Consider the following 26,884-nt stretch of genomic DNA (forward strand, 5'->3'; position numbering starts at 1 on the left):
TTTCCTTGGACCTGTTACAGTGAGCTGCACAGACAGCCCTAATAAAGCACAACCATTAAAACCAGAGAGGGAGATATTTATGGCGCTCCCTGCAAGGCCCTGCTTCCTCATCGCGACCCACATTCTGTAACAGTGAAATATTCATTGCTGTTATCGCAGCTGATCAGGGTGGAAGCCTCAAACAGCAGGGTATGTTGTGTTGTCGCATCAGGCAACATTGAATATTTTAACAGATAGGAAACAACGTGCCTGACACGTTCCTCCGGATTGAAATCTCCCTTCACCAAACTCCATTTCCGGCACAATCACATGAAACACGCATGTTTGACGCCGATGCGGATCTAATCACGGGCCAGAGAAGCTCGGTGATGCAGAAGGAGGGGAAACCAAACGGATGGAGGACAGAAAGATGAAAGAGGGGAAGACAGGGAATGAAAAAAGGTGAGAAAATCTCAGCGTATTCGGCTCTAAACCAAACGTAATCCCTCAGCCGCTACGCTTCGTCTACTGTGCTGTTTTCAAAATGTCAGCTGTGATTTCATCAGGCATCATAAGGCTCTCCAACCGGGCACCAGATGCCTTTAGAGGAGAGGGCCTCGGGCGGCACGCCCCCGTCCCTCATCTGTCCACACACACAAACACACACACTTTGTTCCACACTGGAACAACATGAGACAAAGGCTCATGAGGCGAGGCTACATAAGAACCGCTGCTGTTCTGCAATTCAGCACAAATGCAGAGCTGATGGGCGGAGGCAGGGAAAAAGGACTCTGCGTAACTCTCTCGTGAGGAAGACTTTGAAGACTAACACACCACAGCAAGTCTGCTTCACCGCATGCACGGGGAAGAGCACCTGCTACGTTATTAGGGAACATATGTTGCTCTTCTCAGCTACAAGTCACTGAGGGCGCTTCACGGCGGGAGGATGTGAAAACAAGGCATCCGTCTTTACAGCACAGAGGCCCTGACGTGTTAAAATGAGCCTGAATTTGGCCGTTTTTAAAGGCTAAATGTTGACGAAGAAGAAACGCTTCTTTCTCATATCAACCAGAGGGTCAACACATAAAAAACAAGGCTTTTAGCTTCACTAGCGCCACATTCAGTTAGCTCCCCACTTTGCTCCAGACTGAAATATCTCAACAACTACTGGATGAACTGACAGGAAATTTAGTTTTTTTAATTATAATGACTGATATTCCCTTAACCTCTCACCTAGTGCCGTCATCTTTCCTGCCAGCCTCAGCTGTACTTTGTGCTTAGCGCTAATTAGCTAATGTTAGCAAGCTAATAGCTAAACTAAGGTGGTAACCATTGCATACCTGCCTGACATCTGCACCTGCTGTTAGCATTTAGCTCAAAGCAGCGCTGGGTGCAGCCTCACAGAGCCTCCAGCCCAGCTTAGCTTTGTCTTATTATATTACGTTTTCAAATATAGAAAAATAGGAAAAAAACAAACAATAAACATTGAAATCATCACTGAAAACCATGTAAAATATGCCACATCCAGGCCTGATGGCATGCCTGACGTACCACACGTTACTGGATGCGACGCGACATGTTCATCACTGCAGTGACCCCTCTTCAGCCAGTCTCATTAACATGGCTTTCATGATAACGTGCAGATATTTCCGTCCTCATGCACATAAAATACAAGCTGGTTCCACTTTTCTTTCCAAATAACTGCATTAGGCGATGATTTGTTCATCTAAAACGGGTTTGTGGCACTTCAAATCATATCTCTACTCCTTCTGCAAAAGAATTCCCGCGCCGCAGCGAGGGCCTAGATGAGCGAGGAAGCGTGTCACGACAAAAACACACTGCGAGCTGAAGTCCTTTTAGCGCTTTAATCAAAAGAATTCCTGATCTTAGACAGTACGCTGATGATTGTGAGCATGAAAAATCAGACTGAGAGTCACATGAAAGAGGAGCGTTCCTCTAATCTTTAAGCAATCAAGCAGCATTTTCTGAACACGCGCCTCTCAAACTGGACGGATCACACCACGTTTGATTCTTTTCATCGAAACAGATTTTATTTTAGAGTAACGACCCACATTCCCCAAACTGAAATATACCTGAAGGTAACCCTCAATTGAGGAGGTGCATGTATCTAACTGTAACACACCAGAAAAACCTGCTCATAACACCTCCAGGTGATACTCCTGCTTACCTGCCGTGCATACTGTAGATGCCAGTTTAACACTGAATCATGTGTGAGAGTGCCAGAAGTGAAATGCACTAATTGTAGCTCGAGTTTTGGCTTTAAAACGGACGTGGATGTGCAGTAACCTTTGTTGTGCACTGTCACAGAACTAATTGCTATTTACAGCGTTACATAAGCGACATTTTCCATTATATGTGCTCATCGCAGCTTCAGTCAGCGGCGCGGTGCGTCGCAGCGCTGCAGAAATCCACCCTGAGATATTAAACCGAGCCGAGGCGAGATGAGACGGAGGGGGAAGCCTGGCTGAGTGAGTCATCGCCTGCGTCGTGTGTCTCCAGGCTGCCTGGACGGCGAGACAGTCTGAGCCCGCTGAGAGTGACCCACAGACTTCAGGATGTCGTCCAGGAATTATCTGCGTTTGTGAATGAATTCATATTCCTCATGTTAAAGATTTAAAGGGGCACGGCGTCAGCGTTACATGACGATCCCTCACCTCTCACTGGGGTCGGGTGGGAGGAAGGAAGGTTCTTCATCACTGCTACTGACCCAGTGTTTATATATAAATACATTTTTTGTGTATAATATTTAAAAATAGCGTCGGCAGACGTCCTCTCAGGCTGCAGGTACAACCTCGACCAATCAGAGGGTCAGACCACACGTCTATGTAGCCTGAGAGTCAAAACAAAGGGACACAAAGCCCCAATGTCTGCTTTTCCAAAGCTACTCAACATGACTCAGACGAGCTTATTCCTTTTTCATTCATTTTATTATTTGATTAATCCTGCAAACTTCTGACTATTTAATCTGGAGCTCTGTGAGTGGATGTAGCTGCTGTGACGGGCAGGTTGAGTGGATGTGAGAAAGCAGGAAACCAAAAACAGAGAAACCCACTTAGCCAGCCAACAAACTGGGTCAGAGCTGTGTTAAGTGTGCCAGAGGAGCCGCCTGAGGCCCTCACACGGACAAGGTGCCACGGAGATCTGCAGTTTGGGATCTTTTTCTCCATCAGATTATGATTTCACGTGTAATTATTACAATAACATTTCACGCAGACCATCACACTGCAAACAGCTGCAGTGACAAACGCTTCAGTCCCAGTCAGCCATCACAGCCACCATCCTCGGGGTCGCCATACATCAATAATGACTGAACGCTTCAGTGATGCCGCCGTCATGTACACAGAAAAACCTTGAAGCCGACTTATGATGACACACAGAGTCAGTAAATCAGCTCAACAGCTGCTGTCACGGTTATAAAAGGTCCACAAAGAGACGTATGGAGCGACACGAAACCTGCGCGCATGATAAACAGCATCCAGCTACAGGCTTCAGCCAGGCGGAGATTTGTCTCTCCTGAAGGGACGAGGAGGGTCCACGGGGGCTTTTCATTGTGAATACTGAGGATAAAGCCTTCTTACGCAGCGGGGCGTATTTGCCACAGATATGGCTCAGCTTTTGTTTGATTGTTTGTTCAAAACTGCACTGCGGAAAGGATTCATCCGAAGATTTCTGGGACCTTTTGAAGATTGAAGCTTTTAAGTTTTTAGCTTTAGTTCAGGTTTACTGTCATAAGCCTTTAGCTAAAGGGTGAGGGTCTGCATCAGTGGAACCGCAAAATACAGCAGTTTGTATATTTGCATTCAGTTAATGATGAGCAGTGGTGTGATTAGGAGGTGTGAAGCATGCAGGACTAAGAGCAAAACATCCCGGCATAGATCCAGCTGGGGACACGTCATAGGAAATGACGGTAACGTCCCACAGCTGTACAGTAAACCCTGACTCGTAACCCTCTGCACGGCGTGTTTGCTGTCTGATAAACCTTAAAACTCGGGGATCTGTTGCTCAAACCAGCCCTCCTGGATTCAATTTCTCCGTCTTTCTGATCCCTGAAGCAACACGCTCCCTCCGGTGCAGCCCACCGCGACAGTCTAAAGGTAACCGTCTGTCAAACAGACCATAAACTCTTTAAGCCGTCTGCCGACTGAGACCTACACCGCTTGTGGATAAAGGCTGCGTTTCAGGAGAGGCGCTGGACGTTTTCCTCGTCCCTCCGGTCGAGTATTGAAGGAGTTCCCTTTTCTGACTCAGCTGCTGACTCATAAAGGCCGCGCCAAGCCTCCATTGTTAAATTCATCCTTTTCTGCAGGTATGTGGGATTTAAATGGCACAATGCAGATGATACAATAATCACTTCAAAGCTGCATTTAGCATTGTTTTTTCTTTGCATCAACACTGAGTCAAAAGACAGGGTTGCAGCTAATCTCACTGCGAATCGACAGTGTTTCAGCTGCTTTCAGGTGGAGTTTAAGGTGATTTCAATGCATTTGTTTTTTACGCCTAAAGCTTAATTTCTTTCTTGCTTCATCCCCTCATCTCTGCCACTAGGGTCCAAACATTTCCCTCATTCAGTATCCTGTAAGAACAATCTTTCCTCTGTCTTATCAGTTGCCTCAAACTCCTCTCGAATACGAAACAGACACTCAGTCAAATTACGTTTTACAGCTCAAGAAGAGGATGGGCGCTAACGGCACCCCCGCTGCGTGATGGCATCGCGTTATCAGCAGTAACATCTTTATGTGCTGCTAATCTGTGTTATCACAGAGCTGCAGCGGCTCAGACAAAATTCATTTTTGAGGAGAGGGCAAGAAGGGTTCAAAGAGCTAAAATAACACACAGAGGGGAGGCGATGAGGGGCGTCGCAGGGTCCGTCTGAGGTAACCTCGTCTGTAGAAACGCCTCCTGGGAGGACGAGTGTGTCATCAGGTGTGTGGCGAAATGCCTGCATGGCGCTTGAGCTGCTCGTCCACCTGTTGTCAAACTGCATTTGTTACTCAGTGCAGCGTGTGGACCTGACGGCTCGCAGCAGGACGCCTGTCTGAGGGTTTGATGCAACGCTTTAGAAGAAGGTGGTGCAAAAAAAAAAAAGTGCTGTGTTTACAAACTGCCAAAGAATATTTTCCACACATGTTTGTTTCAGAATTCATTCATATTGATCAGAGTTACTTTCACGGAGCCATTGAGATGATCTCTGTCTGAACCAAGCACGGACAACACGTCCTCTGTCCTCGCGCTGAAAGTCGGACTTTGATCTTTAATCGCTCTAAAGGACCCGTGAAACGCTGTCTGTGCTTCCTTAACGTGATGCACTTCCTGATGAAAGTGTTTGCAGAGGACACGGATCATTTTGAAGTGCGGTGGTTGAAAAGGCTGCAGGTGGACCTCGACTTCAGACCTCAAATGAGAACAACAGTTAGTTTTTACACATTCAGCATCATCTTTCATTAGCAGTATTGTTCCTGGTCACCTTATGCACAGAAACTCAATATTTACTCTCTTTTTGCTCTGTTTTTGGTCCCTACCAACTCCTGAGAGAAGCATCTGACTCTTTAGCTGCTAAATGCTCCACCAAGTCCACCGGCTGCAGTACAGTTCAAGCAGATCAATGATGAGCTGAAACGCTCTATAAAGCTCAGTGAAGCTGCAGTATGAATGTTTTATATCACTGAACGCACAGCAAATACTGCGATAATTACTTCAATAACTGCCAGCAGATGAAGCAGCAGTACAATAAAAAAAGTAATGTTACCGTTTCCCACAGAAAAGTTTTAAAGACGGACATGAGCGGGCATTTTGGTCTGATCCAGACTAATTCGGTGAATTTAAAGGTAGAGCTGAGCCACATGCACACTAATGATAACTGTGTTCTTGAGTCTGTCCCACTTTCTCCAGCTCGCTGGTTAACTCTCAGAAAAGGAGCTGAATCCATTTGCATTTTGTATGAGGGGCAATTAGCTCTGTTCACCCACTTCTGGCCAAAAATAACACTTTATTATGGACAACTGCTGCGGTTTGGGGAGGAAAGCTCAGTTGGCGGATTAGCAGCTTTACTGCTGTTTACGAGGTGTGCAGACTAAAGACATTTGAGGGCCCCTGCAGAGGAGCAGGGGCTCTGATTTTCAACTGTTAAAGCTGCCGCTCGTCAGCCAAACCTGAACGACCTGACAATTAAAACTCCAAGCATTAATACGCAGTCGGCATCGGTTTACCTGTTAGCGTGTTTCTGATACTTCACAGTTTTTACGACAGCAGCAGAATCTCAGGAGGTGTCGCACAGATGCAGCCAAAAAGGCAGAATTACCTCAGCCTCTGTCATAATTACACTTGATTAAGTCACCTCCACTATCGGCATGTTTGCATCACCGTCTCTCTCGGTAAATGACTCAACTGTTGCCGTGGAACTCCGAAACGAGGCCGTGTGGGTTGAGGCCCATTAAAGCTTCAGCTGAAGAAGTCAATGGCGGGAGAAGACACACACGACGTGGAGGTGGCGGTAAGGAGAGGATGCTTGTCCAGCGCTCGACTCAAACAGACGCGATCTCAGCCGTCCGTCCGCTGTGCCGTGATGAACGGCCCGACTCTTCATCACACCGTCCCCTGAGTCCACACCTTGTCTTCTCTCAGTAAATGATTTTATTTTCTTGTGATCATATTCACTAAAACGGTGACTGTCCAATCACAGCACTCATTTATATATACTGTACTACTTAAGTACAATGTTGAGGTACTTTACTTTACATTACTGCCCCACTACATTTCAAGAAAGACAAGAAAGACTGTAGCTATTGTTAGCATTCAGATTCAGATTTCCAACAGAAAATATAAAGAAATGATTACATATTATTATAGATTAAGCTAACTAGCAGTAGTTTAAATTAGCCCCATTGTTACTAGCTGCATCATTAAAGTGAATAATTATAATCAAATCATTCTAATCAGTTAAAACTTGAATGCAAGCCTCAGTGTTTCACCGTGTATTTAGTGATAAAGTTCTTATTTAAGATCTCTCTTCTGAAATAAATCAGCTGGAAACATTCAAGTAAGCCAGAGACAGTGATTTCAGCAACTCCTGGTGCTAACGTTAGCTTAATTAGCTCGCTAGCTAGCTAACATTACAGCTGATGACACAGCTGTTATCGTCGGCTGGGGGTCCCAGTCGGACGTGATGCAGCGAGACGGCCAAACCACGAAATGAAGCCTGGAGTCACGAAGAAAAGCAAACGGCCTCTCAGATGGGTCAAATAAGTGCTTTCCTGTGTGAGATCCATCCACCAGGAAGTATTGATCACCCGTTATTGTGAGCCGGCCATAATTCATCCGGACTGAAGTTATCTGCGCTGCTGCAATACATCAGGAGGAGTGTGTTTGCTCCAGAGCTGACAGTCCGCCTCCTTATTCAGACACACAACAATGAACACAACTGGATCGCGTCCTCCGTCAGCATCCTGTTAAAGACAAACTGAACTGCCCGTGTTTGAGATTTCTCTTAAAAACAACAAAATCTCTCAATAAAAACCTTCATCTGAGGCTAAACTCCGCTGGCAAACTGGAGCAAACGGTGCTTTTGTTATGTTCAGCTGTGGATTCATAGAAATTTGGTGCTCTAATGAGTATTTAAGGCAGCGGGATGGTGTGTGTGATGAGTCAAAATAAACTACAATGTGAGTGTGTGTGTTCAGAATAAATCACTGATTTGTTTTCAGTGGTTTTTGGACAACAGTGGAGCTCAACGGCACAGAGGAAGCAGATCTATCAGGCGCAGTGCGTGTTAACAGGACTCATCAATGTTAGGATTGGCTGACAGAAAAAGCAGATTATCAGCAGACTCACAGTCACGATGGTTTGAAATTCTGGGGGGATGACGACACAGAGTTGTCCTCTTCACCCTTGGCCTTCATCTCACACCAGTTGGCGAGGCAGTGACAGTGACACCTGAGCTCCGAGGGTTTGACTTCCCATTAAAGTTTAACAGACACAGATAGGAGAGGTGGAAACATGGCAGCAGGTACGGCGGAGGAGGCTGACGCAGCTGCTGTCAGGCCACACCTTCAAACAGCTGGACGTTTCTACCTGATGCCACGTCAGACTAAACATCTAAAGACCCCACTAAACATCTTAAAGTGGCCTGATTAGAAAAGTTCCTTCAGAGTTCACCAAGAAGAAGATGACCAGGAGGCAAATCAGAGCTTATCAGACTCTTGTTGATCCTGAGTGACATGCAGAGCCACCAGGCCACATTTCCACCCGCTGAGCAGCTCATACTGTTATGACCAAGATGTATTATCAGTGCAGGAAACGACACAAACGACCACACAAACACACAGTTTCATTTCAGCGTAGAAATTAGTCTTTGGATCTGAAACCATGTGTAATATCTGCAATAATAACAACCCTTTCCCTTTCAATTATCCACGAATCATTCTGTTTGACTGAAGAAATGAACCCGGAGAGCGAGAGCAACGCCGGCTGCATCGTTTCCCCGTGTCTGCGACGTCTCAATCAGCCTCCGCCGAGAGGCTGCGCAGGCCAGAGCCTCTCACTGCAGGAAGTGAAACATCTCTCTGAAGACAAACGAGCTGAGGCAGACGGGAGCAACAACAGAGGAGGGAGAAATCTTTCCCATTACAGCGGGAAATGAACGAGTCTGGCTCTTTGTGAGCGAGCCGGCTACACGAGATAATGTGTAAATAACGAGGACGGCTTCTCCGCTCCATCGGCTCAACTGGTGATTTCAGTGATGTGAGATCAGCTGAGTGGGAGAATTTAACCGTCGTCTCCAATGTGCTCCACAACAGAGGACAGGATCCAGACGCCCGGGTGAGGGCAATTTGGCAAACTGGCACCATTTAAAGAGAGCCGAACTGGCTTTAAGTAGATCCCACAGATGTATGGATCACTATCACTGGATTACTCTGATACTGTAGAAATCTTAAAAACAAGCATATTCTCATATTCTCTGGAGCAGATTACAGACATTCATTCATGATTATTTCCACTGGGAATAATGGTATCTGCAGGATGAGTCACGATATGTGAAGATATGTGATCTGACTGTCAGGAGAAGATTCTGGATGCAAATTGCAGCAATCAGCCGAGGGTTTTAAAGTGCCTTAATTGCCTCGTTGAGCTGCAGCAGCGTTCCAAATCAGTGTGCTAAACTCCGCTGACTTCCTGTTGTTTCGGGAACAGCGGCGTGCACCTGTCCCTTTCACCTCACGCCGTGTCGCTGCCTCCCGCCTCGCCTCTTCAGCGGCTCCACGGCGTCAAGCTGCACTCCATTACAGTTTAGAAATGTTTACTCATGGCCGCCTCGGACCGCCTCGTCCCTCACCAACATGAGCGCTCCCGTCCGCGTCGGGGAAACGCGGGATGTTGACGCGGTGTGTTTTCTCTGGGACCTCACTTGGCAGCTCTGAATGAGACATCAGCGTCTCTGCACACATGCGGCCGCTGGAGTGGAATTAAAATTCCAGAACGGGCTCCAAATTAGAGTCCATTACAAGAGAGAAAACACTGCAGGAGCTGTGGGAGTGTTATCCCCCCGCCCGTGATGTCATTTCCTGTCCCGTCCAGGCTCTGCTCGCATGGCGATGAAGCCCTCTGAGGGGGTTTTAACAGTCCCCAGAGGCCGCGGGCTGTTTTTAAAGCGAGGTGGGACCCTGTCACAGCTGAGCTAATGTTTCCAGGACAGCTCAGCGGCGGTGGGCGTTCGACTCACAGGAAAGGTGGAGTCTGGTCCGGCCTGGGTGGGTGACGTCAGCGACAGCAGTGCTGGTAACACGGGTGTGTCACGGGACGCCATGTGGTCACATACACACTCGTGGTCTTGTCTGTCGTCATGCGTGTTGGTGTTAAATGTCTGGATTTTCAATCTGGGCCACTTAGTTCAAATTAAGCGTCATATTGATGCTACAAGCCCACAAAACAAAGATATTTCAGACGAAATATCCTCCTCTCGAACTGAACCCCATCCAGCACCTCTGGGATGAACTGGATCACCGACTGTGAGCCAGACCTGATCACCCAGCATCAGCGTTGGACCTCACTGACGCTCCCATGGCTGAATGGGAGCAAATCCCTGCAGCCAGCCTCCAAACTCTGGATGAAAGCCTGAAACCAGAAGCAGCACATCTGGTGTCCACATACTTTTGGCCACCAGTAGAGCTACTAGTTATTGTCATTATTTTACAATAAAGTGTTTGAATGTTTGGTCAATATAATGTCAGGAAACAGTGAAAATGTCCATCACAGTTTCCCAGAGCCTTTAAAATCTTTAAAACGTTTTGTACGACCGACAGTTCAAACCCAAAGACATTCAGTTTACGACGTTCAGGACAAGCGCTGGACAAAACACCAGAAAGACACAATGTTCTGTTTTGTTGAGACTGAGTCACAGACGTGCTGATTGAGCTTAATGGTCTTCTTAGGCTGTGTTATCATCGCGCACAGCACTGTGCTGCTGCTCGTCCTTGTGACTGCGTACAGTCAGCATCCTCAGCATGTGAACGCGCCGCCGGACAGACCGTGAGCCAGCAGAGAGTCCACTAAGAGGCTTGATCCTGATTTTAAAATCTGCTCTGCGTCTGTAGGTCAAAGCCAAAGCGTTAAGAATGCGGAGACGTTTCTCACGACCGTCCTTAAAGTGCTGGCAAAATGAACTGCTAAGAATAGCGAACGGCAGCGTCATCAAAGCCTCGATCCAAGCCTCCAACGACTTACGTAACTTTACTCAAGTCTGCAATTCAAAATGCATCCCCCTGGTTAAGCTGCCACCCCCCCCCCCCAATCCCCTAATAGAGACACTACAGAGGGGTTGTTTAGTTGAATATGTTCGTCAGGTCTGTCTGATTGACTGATCCTCCTGGTCTACCTGGGTATTGATCAATCTGTGGTGCTGAACTAAACTATTTTGTGGCCTATATACTCTGTAGATGAGTGCCACCGTCATGATCAGTGACGAGCAGCAACATGCAGCCACAAGAGGATCATACAGACGCACTGCTGCCTGTACTGTAGTATTCCTATAACATTTCAACTCTGCCACCTTCAACAATTTACAAAACACATCCTATACATATATGTAATGTAATGAGTGTATTTATACACAAAAAAACCTCAAATAATATTCTATAAAGCAAAGATAATCCAAAGATATAATATATACAGTGTTCTAACATAGTATTTCTACACTGTAGTATTGCTACTTTCACTAAAACTCAGTACTTCTACCACGACTGACCACCTGTAAGTATCTGATGAATATGGTAATCTAATATAGACAATTCTCTGTAACATAATAAATATTATTCTCAGTCAAACTCTGGATGTTTTAAGGTAAAGGCTGACATAGACTTTAAAGATGTCAGCCCCCCCTCCCTGCTGTCAGCCCCCCTCCCTGCTTCTGTGTTTCGGTGAGTGAACTGGCGGCTCAGTGACATCCTGTTGATTGATTTCCAAACTTGGTAAATAAGCAGAACTTGTTGCTAAATGCCACGCTGTCATGAGCAGCCGCAGCGCCGAGGACGCTGGGTAATCTGTCTGTCGGCTCCACGGTCGTTCAGCAACGAGCCAAAGCGGCGTCTCCATCATCGCACTCCAGCGGCTTCAGTAACGCTCCACTGGCAGTGACATCTCCCTTATTGACTCCCTCGCTTTCACCCAAAAACCTGACGTCCCAGAACAACCCTGACAGACAGAGAACATGTCAGCGTTGCTATTTTAGTCCTCTTTTCAGCCAAAATCTACAGGATTATGAACCCATTAAGTAATTAAATCTGAAACATGATCCACTGCTGTGAGTGTAGCACACACCTCAGCCACTGTCCATTCAGAGGAAGAAAGACCCTCCTCATCATCATTCTGTGCTGATTACCTTCAGGGTAGAGCTTCATTTCAGAACGTGCTGCGCTCTCACAGAGGAAAGTTTACACTGGAGGACAGAGACGCTGCAGAGGACGTGAAAACCCAGGAGAGGCAGGTACATGAGCACGCGAGGCTCAAACAGAGTCTGTCGAGCTCACGACTTTCTGAAGAGCCAATCCAAGCAGGAGCAAAGACGATGGCAGAAATTAGACCAAAGAAAGGATGAAAACGCAGCAGAACCAGAACATCGTCTTTTTGATTGTTCTCCTTCCTTGTCCAAACCTTGGGCCTACATTACCCACAATGCAACTTGTCCACCAACACTTTGGTCTGAGATTCAGGTGTGTCACGCTAGTAGCAGCTAACGTAGCATCGAGCTGCTAGCCTCGGTCAGAGACGAGGTGGACGTCAGAGCTCACTTCTCTCCAACACCCCCAGATTTCTCTCGTAGTCTTCAGCCTCAACCCATGTGGACTCAAGTGACATCACTTGAGGTTTTGCTGCAGCTGGAGCCACAAAAGGCTTCATACAGCTTTTTTTTAACATATGCGGTGGTACTACACCTGTGACAGACTGTGAAAAATCAGCTGAGTTCCTCTTTAAATCAACTACATGATGAACTTTAAAGTGTAATTGTCTAATTCCTTTTTCCAGTCTTTATGCTAAGCTAAGCTAACCACGTCCTCACAGACATCCTGTCACTCTTGAAAGGAAAGCAGATATGGATATTTTCCTAAATATTGAATCATTCCCGTCTGTGTGCTTTCCCTCATCGCTCCAGCTGGCTGCTTGCGTCTCTCATCGCTAGCAGGCCGGCTTCGCTTCCAGCCGCCTGCAGGAATCCCTCATTAACGCACTCTCATCGTGATGAACGAGGAGGACTCGGACACCCCGCACACACACTTAGACCCTCACTTTTCATACATTCACGCACACACGCAGGTAGAGCAGAGCTCATGTGTGACAGCAATGCCTCATTGTAAATCCTCCCCCATCCGCTGCGAATCAACACATCAGAGGAGCCTGAAGAGATGCAACGCTTCACACTGTAAACAAAATGTCATCCATGCCACGCTCGCCGCGTCTCCTCTTCATCTTTTCACCCTGAGCAGCTTGTGGCAGCCACACAGAGAGCAGGCGAGCATTAATACTAACCTAAATGATTTCATTTAGCTGCTAGGACGGCATATTCCCACTGTATTCAGCGCGTAAAGTAACCTCTCTTTGGATGCTAATTATGCTGCACATAAAGGGCAATCAATTATCAAATCCTGAGGATGCTGTTGGAATTAGCACGCATGCACATAGAGCACCATGTCTGACAAATGGGTTCATTAACTTTCAGCTGCATGGTCCGACAGTCGAGGGCAGTAAAATAAAAAGACCGGCTTAATTTATGTCCACCTCTGTGGAGCCATTTATGCTAATCTCATGTATATATGCAGCACAGGAGCTCCTCATTTGTAGCTAAGAGGAAGCCAAATGGGTAATCTCTCTTCAGGAACAACACACTGCAGCTCAGCATTGATGGGCCGTCAACAGGGTCATGACAGAAGAGTGTGTGCAGCGCCACCCGTGAGACGCCCGGGCAGCAGGAGGTCAGGGACTGCTGGGGATACAAGACTGGATTTAGCACCCATGAGGACTCCAGTGTCCACAAACTGCACTGACACAGCGGCTGAATCCAAATGTCTGCACTTTTCCTGCAGACTCACAGTCCAGGAAAGTCCACAAGTGCTGTCCAAATCCACGAATAATCAAGCCAACGTGAAATAAAATAAATAATGATTCTAATCTACAGGCTAGGACAGCTAGGAGGTCCCATGTGCCATGTTTTGAATGAATACTTTATTGATGTCGTGGTGAATTTTGTTGTCGTTGTTTTGTTGAATATTGTTTGTGTTTGTCCACAATCCTCATTTGATGTCATTTGATCATAATTATCTGTGTTCATGTTCATGCAGAAGGAAAGTTTTGCATGTCGAACATCATCTGTCTCTGTCACTCCCAGTGATTCAAACAGGGCTGGTGGTGCGTTCACTGACATCAAGCCAATCGGATCTTTGCAGGCGAAGTTAAGAATCAGGACATCAACCTGCCGTGCTGTAAATTGTTATCGTCAACAGAGTTAAAGGTGCACTATGGAGGAACTGTCTGTCACTATTTGGAAATATTCAAACTTGCCCCCTCCTCCTGTCTGCGCGCTGCTATTGGCTGGGGGGCTACAAGCCCACTGCCCAGAGGTTGCAAAATAAGAAGAAAACGACTTCACATCAACTCTATGAGCAGAGCAGCGCATCAAAACTGTACGATGATGACGATTCAGTGCCGACGTTTCTTTTAATTTCTCCCTTTTTACAATATCTGCACCCAGAAGCTACAGCAAGGTTCAGGAAGGACGGAGGTTGCAGGATGTTGTTGACATCTTTGGACACAAGTGAGGTCTTGGTGCATTTTATCCCCTCGTGGTCCGGCGCTCTTGCAGACTTAACGCGACGACGATTAGCACGTCAAGGTTCCAGAGAGGGTGCACGTTTGGATTCAGCCATGCTGTGAGTGCCTGTGTTCGATCCGCGTCGAAGAACCTGTGCAGACACTGTTTTAAGCATCTTCTTCCATGAATCTCAGCATCAAACTGTTGGGCTTCCCGCTCCGAGCAGCAGCGACTCGGCCGACAGATTAAACCGTGTCACAGACAGGAGCAGAGGCCCGTGAGCCTGTCAGGGCCGCCGCAGGGCAGCACAGCCCGTCTTCATCCCTCCCGCTGACACGGCGTCCCGTAAAGCCGAGCAGCCGCAGCTCGACGCGAGCTCTTCCTCAGGTTTCTCCGAGGAGAGGCCGAGAGCAACGAGCAAGCCCGGCGTCGACGGCTCCAAACCACAAGAGTCTCTGCTCACAGGTCCAGCCATCAATCAGAAAGTCACCATTTGTTCCTGCAGCCCAGAATATGACGGGGAAACAATAATGCATGAAATTAATAACCACAAATAATGACGCCATTACGGGCATGCCTGTTTTTTTTCTGTGAAAAAAAACTCCAATTTACTGAGCTCTCGTCAGTCACCAAAGCTAACGCGCTGACAGCTGATAATGGTTTTAGCACATACAAACAATACGTTGTGCCTGCAGCCTGAACGCTGACAAACAATTTCCTCGCCTGTTGATGGAGATTGGACCTCCATTTTCCAACATGTCTTTATCTCACCTTGGCATTCTTCGGCTTCCTTCGCTGAACCTGGACTAACATCTCTTTCCTTATTAAGACACTTTTCCGTCCACAGTCAAATAACGGGCGCCTTTATCACCGACACAGAAAAATGTGAATGAGGAGATGAGTTAAAAATACTCTGCAGCAGAAGTGACGGAGCCAATAGAGGATTAGGCCTGTCCTCTTCCTGCCATAACCTCGCTGTGCTCACAGTTACACATTTTCATTCAGCCACACAGTTCACGCAGCATTACGCAGGATTAATGGTGCAGCCTGACTGTTTTAGAGATGAATTTAACTGTGTCTGAACCTCTCTTGACCTATATCCTTAACTGGAGCAATGCAGCAACGTCGCCCTGAAGGGAGACGCTTCATTAGTTTGAGGATGCTCATGTGTGCGTTTTCGGCACGGACTAAAACTATAAAGACAGATGGGCGTTTTAGAGGCTCCTAATGTTGCTCTAATGCGAAGGAAAGGCAGAAAAAACTCAGATAAATATCCCCGAGCTTTAAATTTCATTCCCTTCAATCGAATCTCTGGACTGAAATGAAAATGTGAGTGAAGCAAACGAGTGTTGGGAAATGTGGGGAAGTTTTAAATACACTTGATGGAGAAAAACAATTGGATTGAATTAGATTCTGAAATGAATTACATCTTAAGAACAGGCCTCATATTATAATAATAAATGTTATTTGGTAGAAGCTCAGTTTATTTCTCTCTGTATTTTAAAAACACATAAATACTGCTTTATATGAACATCTCGCCGTTCTTCTTTTGGTTCTACCTGCTGCTGTAAATCAAATAATTAAACCAAGACTGCAGAATGACCGTATATCAGGCTGGTTAAATCCAGACTGTGGCACATGCAGAGTTCGCTGTTTGTGCCAAAAGTCGCCGCCGTGTTTCAGGACACGATGTGCATCGTAGCACAAAACGCTTACAGGCAGCATTTTGTCATAAACGAGACAAAACTCGAAGATAACCATGCAAACAAATGCTGTGAAATACAGCCACAAAGCTCGGCTGAGTGTATCAGACCTGGGATCAGTTTTCCATTAAGGTTTGCAGGCACAGATAGAGGAGTAATTAAACATTATGGGAGCAAAGAGCCAGTTCAGCTTGTCCACGTGTGACAGAATCCACCTATCAGCACCTCTAAAGCTCACTAATTAGCACGTTATTGTTCGCACAAAAATTGAAGCGTGGAAGGAATACACTGTGGTTTTACTGGTTTTACTGGGGTGTTATGTGCCAGATTTGGGCTGGCAGCAGTAACATAAAAGCTCCCTTTCACCTGGAACAATGTACCTGGTTAAATAAAGTCAGCTATTACAGAAGAAATGATCATGAAACACCGTCATCATCTAGAAAAATTACACCTGGATTATTATTCCTGAATCTGCAGGACATAAGGAACCCGCAACCTTCAGCACCAACCAGGTGATGCAGGCTACCAAGGTCATGGAGGAAATATCACCAATTACCTGCGTGGCCAGCAGCGCGGCGTCGTGTTGGAGGCTCTACCCTCTAAATATGACTAATTGCCCCTGCTGTTCTGCCTCTTATGATACAGGTAAGAACTCATTACCGGGATGTTCTGCCTCGCTGGGCTCCGGCGCTCCGGCTCTCAGGCAGATGAGGGGGAATAAACAAGCGCCCGGCCTTGCGCTCACAAACACACACATTTTTATATTTATATACTGACAAATAATTGGTTGCTTTTATCTGTTGGGGTGCATTACTGTTTTTTGTCCCTTCGAGCTCCAGCGAGGCACATTTCCAGTAATTTTTTGGTAATGGTTAAACGTCCTCCAGGGATTTCTGCTGCCTCTGCCAAGTCCACTCTGCTGGGCATTAGCTGCAGTAATACCTTTTTCATTGATTTGTATCAGCGCCTCTGCCTGCAGTCTGAGCGTGGGTGAGCGAGGAACGACATATCTTGACACGAAATCCTCTCAGCGTGCCAGCATCGTCAGTTACTGCTGTCAGCCAGGCAAAACAAACAGGTGACAGTGCGCTTACGCCACCTCAGCAATGTATGCTCCATAAGAAACCCGCAGCGAGTTCTGCAGGCGGTGACAGGCTACAAATCAACCTGTTCTCCGATTTTGACGGGTTTGCAGAGGTTGACTGAGCCGCGAGGAGCGCAGCGACGGCTCTGTTTGAAGGTTACGCAACAATTACGAAGGGTTAAACGAGACTTGATCCAAACTGCCAAAGGCGCAGTGTTGACATTGACTTTCAGTTACGAGCTAAGGGTGGGGTTGACAAATAGAAAGCGAGGACACAAAGACTTAACAACACCTATTGAGGACAAAGCTGCATTAAACACCGCACCGTCCAGTCTGGCCTGAGGGCTCAAGGATGATTGAAGCAACTTCCTCACAGAAAACTGCTTTCCATACTCTCATGAAGCCGCTTGGATCAAGTGGCTTCAAGATAAAAGAAGCATATGGGGCCTGTTTTCAAACTATGGGAGCCAAAATGGTTCATGAGTTTAGCTGAGCGAGCCTCAGGTCCTGACAGAGATTAACAAACTCTAGATTTATCTGTAGCATCAAGCCTCGCAGGAAAAACAGACGCACTGATAACAAAGAAATCCCATAAACTTCAGCACATTCATCTGAGGTGCTCTTACATTTGCATACTATCTGATGCAGCGTCGCACGCAGCGTCAGGATTTACGAGGATTAATCACGTCTACACTCATCAACCGTGAATTGTCAGCGTGTTTGTATGTGACAGCATGTGAGGTGCTAAAAAAGGTTTTCTGAAGCTTGACACCAAAAAGCAAAAGTTAGCTTGTCTGTGAGCATTCAACCTGTCATTTCCCGGGTTATTTCTGACTTCACCACAATTGTCAGGTACAGCTTTCATCCCCGGGGGCGTAGTTAGAGGTTGAGGACCCTCCTCCCCTTCAACATAAATCATCCAACCAGAACTGCTCGTCCCACTCGTGCAATAAACATTTGTACCAAAGAAACATCTGTAAAACTCCCTGAATTGTCCCAATCTCAAACAGCGGTCAAACATATTTAACAGTAATCAGGAGCTACATCGCTACTACATTATTCACATACAGTATGCAAGCGCTCAGAAAAAACACTAAAATGCACGTGTATTGAGGACGCAGGTGAATGAACATATATAAACTTGAGTGACCAGTTTTTATTGTAATTGTTGTCATCTATTGGAGTTCCCCCAGGCTCAATCCTTGGTTTCCATTAAATCTAATCATGCACCAAATGTACCTCGCTCTGCCACTGAATACTGCCCCTTTAACTTTCTCTGCGAGTGCATTGAACAAAATAATTCAATGTGCTGGGTTTTCTGTCAGCTAAGTGCAAACATACCTACATCAGAAATCTTGGTGTCATCATGGACTCACAGTTAGCGTTAAACTAGCTAATAGTCACGTGAAATCAATAACAAAGTCTGAATACTTTCATCTCAAAGAAACGGTTCAATATTTTGGGAAATATTATCATTCAATTCCTTGCTGACCGCTGGATGAGAGGAGTGATGCCACTCTCGTGTCTGTACGCTAAATATGAAGTCAGGAGACAGTTAGCTTAGCTTAGCATCAACTCTGAAAATGAAGGTAAACAGCTAGCCTAGCTCCATTTCCCTGTCAGAACCTCTAATGCTCAGGAATCAACATGTTGCATCATGTTCATTTAACCCATTTTCATCGTAAACACAGCTACCTGTTTCCCTCTGCTTCAAGTCTTTATGCTAAGCTACGCTAACTGTCTCCTGGGTCTAGCTCCATATTAATGATACAGACTAGAGAGTGATATCGATCTTCTCAGCATCCTTCTTTACTCAGCTGTGTCATAAAATTAAACTTCCATTGCTCTGCCTTGGAATGAATGGGATGCCATGTTTGAACATTTCATCCCCTCTAACCATCACATTTGGAGCGATCTGGAGGGCGCATTTCCCTGATTAAAAGAGGGAAAAACAAACATGTTTACTGGATGTCAGTGCAGACATGCACGGCCCTGGGTGATCTGTCTCCCGGCTCTCCCCTGCAGAGTGCCCGGGGGCCACCCTTCGCTTTTATCGGTCAGCGGGCAGCAGCCCTGCTCCCGGGGTACCGTGTCCGCTCCCTGCTCGTCTGTGCGCGGACACGCTCCTCCCTGCTGGGCTCAATCAATCACACAACGTTCACGCCGCCAACTGTGACCTACAGCTGACAGTTAATGCTTTGTGCAAATCAAACCAGCTGAGCAGCCAAAGCCCATCGCCTGAGTGACGGGATACTGTAAGCTGGCTTCGGCTGTTTGAGTCAGAGCCCCTGAACGCAGCACGCATCCAGCTCCGTGTCGACCATAAACGCGTCTTTTCGTAATTGCAGCTCTTACCTGCCCACTGTTTGGTTGGCGAGCTGTCTCATTCGGTTGAACTGCTTCTTCATCTTGTGTTTTTCTGCGTTACCACCGGGCGGTAGAGCCACTCCACATATCTCATTGATGGAATAAAGTCAGATCTCCGCGCTGATCTACGGCAGGCGAGGAGGTTCAGTCTTTAAACATCCAGTTTGGGGAAACATTGAGCTAAATCCGCCTCATTTTGCTGATGAGGACTCTCTGTCATCCGCTCCGCTCCGCTGCTCCAGAGATGCTGGACCGAGTCCTCTCTCCCCCAACACTGACAGCTCGATGGTGACGCGCCGCTCCCCGCCGGTGCATTATGGGATATGTAGTTTACTTCGACCTGCGCAGAGCCTCAGCGGGCGGTTTCAGCTCTTAATTCACTGAAGTTTTTATAGTTTAAGTTCCTCCAGCTGTGTTTCTACTGATTCAAAGTGGAGGAAAATAAGCGAAAACATTTACTCAAATACTGTAAGCCTACTTAAGTACAATTCTGAGGTACTTGTAGTGAAGTATGTCCAATTTATGCAACTTAATACTTCTACTCCAATACATTTAGGTCTATTTAACTACTCCAGCTGCTTCAATTTTACATACAAAACACACGATTAACGTGATAAATGTGATGTGATGTTAATTTGTAAACATAACTTAAATAAAAACTATCTATTGAAATATATATATGTATATATCCATAATACACTGAAATGGGCCATTTAGCACAGTGAATACTTTTACTTTTGATACTTTAAGTACAGTGAAAAAGGCTGGAAACCACTGGCTTAAGAGATTCATTGTTGTTTACTGCAGCTTTATTATCTGACGTGCTGGAGATGTGTTAGAAATGTCAGACGCACAGCCTGACAGTCTGTTTACAGCCTGCAAAGAGGGAATGTCAGAGCTGAATATTCATAAGGACTTTAATTTTCCACGCAGGCTTTATTGTCCATCCAGGTGAATTTTCATTGTGAAGTTCAGTCTTGATGACAGATTTTCAAAGTACAGTTAAGCTCCACCTGAATATCCCTGATATAAACTTCAGAGTGACTGGGTGTGTTTGTCGGCTTTGGTGCAGGTTTGTGCAGGCAAACAGCGCCATCTTGTGGCTAAAGTCCAGAATGACACTCAGTCATGTTTGATCTGCAGGAGTGATGACACCGTCTACACCCACACACAGCATCATAATACAGTCATTGTCCAGTTTATTAGGTACACTTAGTTAAACTTGCCTATGCAGGACTTAATTTGTTAGACATTTAATTCACTAAATCAGCCAAAAACACACATTTCCATCTTGCCATAGAATCAAATAACAGTTTGTCCAGCATCAGAAAAATGTCATGATATACACTCATTGGTCAGTTTTAGTACTAAAAGTTGAATTAACACCTCTCAGATAGTTTCAACAAACTGTGTGTTGCTGACACTAACAAAGTATTCGAATTATCTGTGATTTTTTTTCATTAAAATCTTAAAGAAGGAATAACTTACTGCAGGATTGTCATATTAACATGATTTATTGTACTTAATAATCTGCTCATTGAGTGTATGTTTATTTAATGTTTCATCTTACCCGGTAAAAGAGCTGAATGGAGAACACATACGAGTTCACTGTAGAGCCAATTAAGAAATTTAACATTGAAGTGGGACAGATACAACACAATATATATAAATGGCAGCGTATTAATGGGTATTCACATGTTGGTTTGTGAAATTCCCACTACGGAAATTACGCACCCACCCTGCAGTTACATCCCGCCGTCACAGGGGGCGCAGATGAGTCTACGGCCAATGTTTTGGATATCAGCAGAAGAAGAAGTGTTGCTGCTGAAGTTTACTTGTTGAATGACATTAGAGGAAAGTTTACCGCTTTCACGGTTAGTTTCTCTACTCGGGAACGACTTCACCTACTTCGACCGAGAGTCGTTGCGTTCCTGACACCTGGCCGGCTGCTTCGGGCTGAAAAATGCGGGACCGAACGAAGGAATTAGGAAATGTGAGTGGAAAAGTTAGCGGCTAACGTTAGCAGCTCCGTGCTAGCTTGCTAACTTTGTCAAGTTCCATCCAACGGCTAAAGGCCGTTAACTTCACTGTGACAACGTTTGCTAAGAAAGGAAACGAGCAAACGTGATTAAATTAGCGACGTTTAACGGTTTGAGTGCCTGAATTACAACTTTAGCGACATTTAACTCCGACTTCCGTTTCAGCCCTTTCTCCTCACAGGATATGTCAGGCCGGGACAGGGCACGGCTGCTGGAGCTGAAGATGGACAGAAAACACTGACTTTCTGTTTGTCTTTGTCAAACCTGACTGCAGAATGCCGAAGCTTCAGATGAGGATGAGGAGGGCAAAGCGCTGATGATCAAACCTGGAACCTCTTCAGCCAAAGAGGAGAAGGAGAATGAAGCCTTCTTTAAAAAGGTGGAGCCTCTTAATTTTAGGCAAGAGTGAAGCAACGTGTTTGTTTACTTGTTAAACTGAGAAAAAGGGTTAATGGACTCAGTCTCGTCTGACACGTTGCTGCTTTCTCACTTTTGTTTTGTCAACAGCTCAGTCTGCTAATCCCAGTGTCCTTGCACTGAGCTGCCATCATTAAAAAGCCAGTGTTACTGCTCTGAAAGTCCATCAAATGTCTCAAATTTCATGAATTTGCTTCATCCTCTGTGATTGTTAGTTGAATATCTCTGGGGTTTGTATTCTTTATACGTCAAAACAAGCAATTTGTAGGAAATTATGATGGACATTTAAAATAAAAAACCTTCCAAACTGCAACGTCTTCCCCATTTTTAGGTGCATGAAATCCACGAGGGGCTCCACAATCTCAAACGGATGGTGTCTGAACTGGAGAACAAGCAGAAAACGGTGCTGGGTGTGGCGCTGCCTGAGGAGAGTAAGTGTGCTCGCCGAGAGCGAAACATGGCTGACAGGAAGAGAAAAACATCTGAGTGATTTCAGTCTTCAAAGTAGACACTAACATGTGAATGTAGTCTTTTCTTCTCCTGATGTGCTGAATGTGTTGCCTTCCTCTCGGTTCAGGTATGAAGAAAGAGCTGCAGACTCTTCGAGAGGAGATCAAAACGCTGGCTGGTCAGATCCAAAGAAAACTGAAGAGTGAGTGCTGACGGACGACGAGTGAAGGCGCCGTTCATTCGTCGAGTTTGTTTCGTTCACGCTCGTCCGTTCTCTTTCCGCAGGTATCGAATCAAAGAAGGGGGACGAGGATGGAAAATACGTATCCATCAACGTTCGGATGCAGCGGACACAGGTGGACCCTTTAACTTCTGCTTTTACAGCCTTAAATCATAGTGATTTTAAAGAAGTTTCTCATCAGACCCTCTGTGAATCTCAGACAAACCTCTGCAGCTGTTTACTCTGTTTACTATTTCTGTAAACTGAAACTGAAAAAAGCTGCTTTCACAACATTCGGCCGCTCAGTCTGAAAACAGCTGTTTGAGTTTCACAAGTTTATCTTTGGATTCAGTTCAAGCTTTGAACGTTCAGCCGCTATAAAGTGAAACTGCAGTAAAGTGACCAAAGCGTCTCCTCCTCTCAGCACGGCGTCTTGTCCAAGGAGTTTGTGGAGCTGATGGGTCACTGCAACACCATCCAGGCCCAGTACAGAGACCGCAACGTGGAGCGGATACAGAGGCAGCTCAAAATCAGTGAGTGTGTGACGGGCGGCGGCGGCTTTGGGGGTTTGCGGCTGTGCTGATCACTTCCCCCCTCGCTGCTGTCTCAGCCTGCCGGACGGGAGCTTGACTCATCACGGGTTGTCTCATGACATGTCACATGTCTTCTCCTTTCTCGGTCTCACTTTCTACTAAAGACGTTCAAACTCTCCTATTCGTCACTTCTAAGCACTACAGAATGATTTCTAAATGGCTGAAAACACACATGCAGTGAGTTTAGATTAGGACTAGCTTTTTTAACAACATTATAAATATAAGTTTTGGTCATTTTGCCTCAAAATACTACAGTACCCATGAGCCTCGGTCACAGAAGCCGGTGAATTTGAAACACTTGGTTGTTGTATTTGCTGAATTGAAGATTTGCAGATTTGAAAGCTGAAGGTGTGTTTTTATGTCTTTAGATTCTTGTGGAAATGCACCTTGGGAGTCGTAGTTAACCTTAAACTTCTCACGCACACAAGCTTGAGTTCGCCTGTAGATCAGCAGCTGGGAGTCTGGTCGGGGTTTGAGAACTGTCTATTTCCAAAGTGCTGCAGCGTTCCTATTGGCTGAGCAGCTGGAGATGGCACAGAAACAGGAAACGTGTGGTTGAAGCTCTCTGCTGTGCGAGCTTCACAGACGTGAACAGGAAGCGGAGCGAATACCTGCAGCTCAGGAGTGCAACTTCACACAAACCTTCAAAGCATCTGTGACTCGATTCGAACGGGGTCACATGATCGCAGAGCTGCAACGATTGGTCGAATAAGAGGAGATTAATTGGCAGCTGTTTTGATGGTTGATTAACGGTTTAAGTCAGCTCAGATGTTTCATTACAGTGAATTCAGAATTAGGTAAATCAACATTTCGATGGGCGCGTTTCACTGTTTTTGATGTTTTGATGAACGACCTGCATCCGAGACACTGACGTAACGATCTTCTCGCTTTAGCTGGGACCAACGTGACGGATGAAGAGCTGGATTCGATGCTGGAGAGCGGCCAGACGGATGTTTTCACCCAGAATGTGAGTACATGATGAAAGGAGGGCGTCGACCCGTGACTGGATGCATGAAACCACAACAACACCTGCTGCAGCCAAACACACCGACAGTGCAGGCGAGCGCCATCTTCCGCCACCTGGTGGTGGTAGATGTAGCAGCAGCAGCGACTTCACGTCGGCTGTATAAACGCTGACAGATCTGCTCTGTTGTAGCTTCTCATATCACTCAGACTGGATGACAGATCTGGTAAGCGTTCGACAGGAAATCCCATGCAGCCTTTAGAGAAGTCTGTAGAGGCTCAGTAGCTCACAGCGTGAAGAATCCTGCTGCCATAGACACAAACTACTGTACTGTAGTCAAAACTAGTTCCACCTGGAGCTACGGAAGCCCTGAGAGGCAAGTGAGAAACAATATGGTGATCCACTCTCTATATTTGATCTGTGTTTCTGACTGAAGAACAGGTGAAAAATGGTTTTTGCTTTTGTTTTTTTAAGCTGTGAAATAACAAAGTTTTTCCAGGATGATTTTTTAACTTAAAAAACTTAAAAAAAAAAAATCAAAACTTTTTCTTTTTGTCTTTATCTATGAAGACATGAAAAAAAAGAATAACAATGAAAAACCTTTTTGTTTGTTGTTGTAATACTCATTTTGGCCACAAGAGGCAAGAGTGCACCACACATGGGAGAAGAAAGCCCCCCTGACACCTGCTAAACATCACGAAAGGGTCCATTTTAACCCAAATATTAAGTCAATGATACATTTTTTCAACTGGTCCGAAGTCATAAACAGAAAACAGTTAAAATCAGACTCAGAAAAACAATCAGCAGCATGGTTTTTTTTTTCCATTTGCCTCTCAGGGCTTCCGTATCAACAGTCATTTGCTGCTCACACTGCAGAAGAAGTACTTTTACCTTTGATACTTAAACTGCTAATGATATTTTTGTACTTGTAACAGAGTATTTGTACGTGGTTGATTTGGTTCTTTTACTTCGTCCACCACTGATCTGAGCTGAAACCCTGAAACCTCGTGACCATCATAATGTCTGCACTGTCGCACAGATCCTGATCGACGCTAAAGCTACGAAGCAGGCTCTGAATGAGATCGAGTCCCGGCATGACGAGATCCTGAAGCTGGAGAGGAGCATCAGAGACCTGCACGACATGTTCCAGTACCTCGCCATGGAGGTGGAGGCTCAGGTAAAGCCCACGCCGGTCAGGCCTCTCGGGCTGCTTTGGGTTTTTTGACCAGGCTGATTTTGAAGTTTTTGCGTCCTGCAGGGGGAGATGGTCAACCAGATTGAAAACAACATCAAACAATCCACCGACTACGTGGAGAGAGCGAAGGAGAACACGGAGAAAGCTGTAACGTATCAGCAGAAAGCACGAAAGGTACGACGTGGTTTCACTCCAGATCCTAAAGACTCGCTGAAATGAGGCTTTAAGTTCCCTCCTGATTCTGTTTCCTCTCTTTTTGTCTCTCTTAACAGAAAAAGATTTGGATCGCCATCTGTTTGGCCATCCTCATCCTCATCCTAGTCATCTCATTGGTCACCACCTTCGGCACCTAACACCCGAGCCGGTTGTGAATTAGTTAGGCAGAAGCACGTTCTGGGTTCAGAAATCCCCTTTCATGTAAATAGTTTCAGCCCACAGGATGCTCGGGTGAACGGAGTCAGTGGATTTTGTCAGTTATCATCCCCCTGCTCATTTTCCCCCACACGCCTTTCACATTCGTCTTCCTCCAAGTCGTCCAGACGGGCCTTTTGTTTTAAAGAAGAGATGTGCTCTCTGTCGTCTTAACCCCCACCTCCGCTCCAGAGGTCACGCTGCCGCTTTGTGGAGCCCCCCCAGCCAGATGCCGGTCCGCAGCACAAACACCAGGATCGTTCGCGAGCCGTCGCGTCGGCGCTCCTTCCCCTGCGACACGAAAAAGAGGAAACGAGCGGCCTTGAGCAAAAGCACGATGCGGCATGGAAACCCACACTGGCGCTGATCACTGTACTCAGGAAACTGTGCGTCGTCGTGTTGCTGTAGCAGAGCGGGGCTTTTTTTTTTAGGCATACACACTTAAATAGACTAATGTCATTGTACATAACTGACTTTGCTGGTGATTCTTTTGCAGATGATTTTTAAAAAGTGGTTTCAAAATGCCGACATGAAACAACTGTAAATACAGCTGTTTTTTTTTTTTTTCATGAAGCAGCCCCCCCCCTTCGTATTTTAGGACGGTGTTTCAGCCCCGCAGCAAAAGGCCCGATGCCCGCCTTTATTTGTCCGACCAGTATGTATTTATGATTTCAAGCGTTGTTTAAGCTGCTACGAGGAAAGTTCTGCCACACAAAGAAATCAGTTTTTCCTCTTCAAACGGTGCCTTCTCCTTTATGTCCTCTGAACATCTAACGTCAAGAAGGGATGGACTTTTTATTGTTTCATGTCTGAACTCTCACCAGTGTTTCCCGGCTGCGTGTCCTCGCCTGACACGTCTTCTCTTATTAGATCTTATTTTTCTTCACCTGTTTGTCACGTTGTGCGAAGTCCCGGAGCAGCGAGGCGTTAACAAACCAGAAGACCCACTTAGAGACGAACAGTAGCTGCTGAGCGCCACAATGTGACAAATCTGTAAAGAAAAATGAACCAAAACTTTTTGTGTTCAAGGTTTGGAGTCCTGCTCCGCTCTGGAAACGGCCGAGCAGCGACTCTGCTACTGTGTAATATTACAGCTTAATTTTAATATAAATTTGTTTTTAAAATAAAATACTGCCATGTTTTACTGT

At 45.9% G+C, this 26,884-nt stretch overlaps 2 protein-coding genes across 6 annotated transcripts in view; one reads left to right on the forward strand and one right to left on the reverse strand.

Annotated features, from left to right (window-relative positions):
- LOC139349531 (rho GTPase-activating protein 44-like) overlaps nt 1-19,684 on the reverse strand; it is a 63,764-nt gene extending 44,080 nt beyond the window's left edge. For all 5 annotated transcript variants that reach the window (XM_070990430.1, XM_070990429.1, XM_070990427.1 and 2 more), the window contains exon 1: nt 19,436-19,684. In XM_070990430.1, the coding sequence (XP_070846531.1) occupies nt 19,436-19,488 (53 nt within the window). In that variant the 5' untranslated portion in view covers nt 19,489-19,684. The remainder of the gene's footprint in view (nt 1-19,435) is intronic.
- Nucleotides 19,685-21,242: 1,558 nt separating this feature from the next.
- On the forward strand, nt 21,243-26,884 carry stx4 (syntaxin 4). Its single transcript, XM_070990287.1, has 10 exons — nt 21,243-21,440; nt 21,761-21,865; nt 22,235-22,334; nt 22,481-22,555; nt 22,639-22,709; nt 22,998-23,106; nt 24,060-24,133; nt 25,170-25,307; nt 25,389-25,499; nt 25,598-26,884. Exons 1-10 carry the CDS (start codon nt 21,411-21,413, stop codon nt 25,676-25,678), a joined length of 894 nt encoding a protein of 297 aa, XP_070846388.1. The 5' UTR covers nt 21,243-21,410; the 3' UTR covers nt 25,679-26,884.

The sequence above is a fragment of the Chaetodon trifascialis genome, chromosome 21, assembly GCF_039877785.1.
Source record: "Chaetodon trifascialis isolate fChaTrf1 chromosome 21, fChaTrf1.hap1, whole genome shotgun sequence".
In the NCBI taxonomy this organism is placed as follows: Eukaryota; Metazoa; Chordata; class Actinopteri; order Chaetodontiformes; family Chaetodontidae; genus Chaetodon; species Chaetodon trifascialis.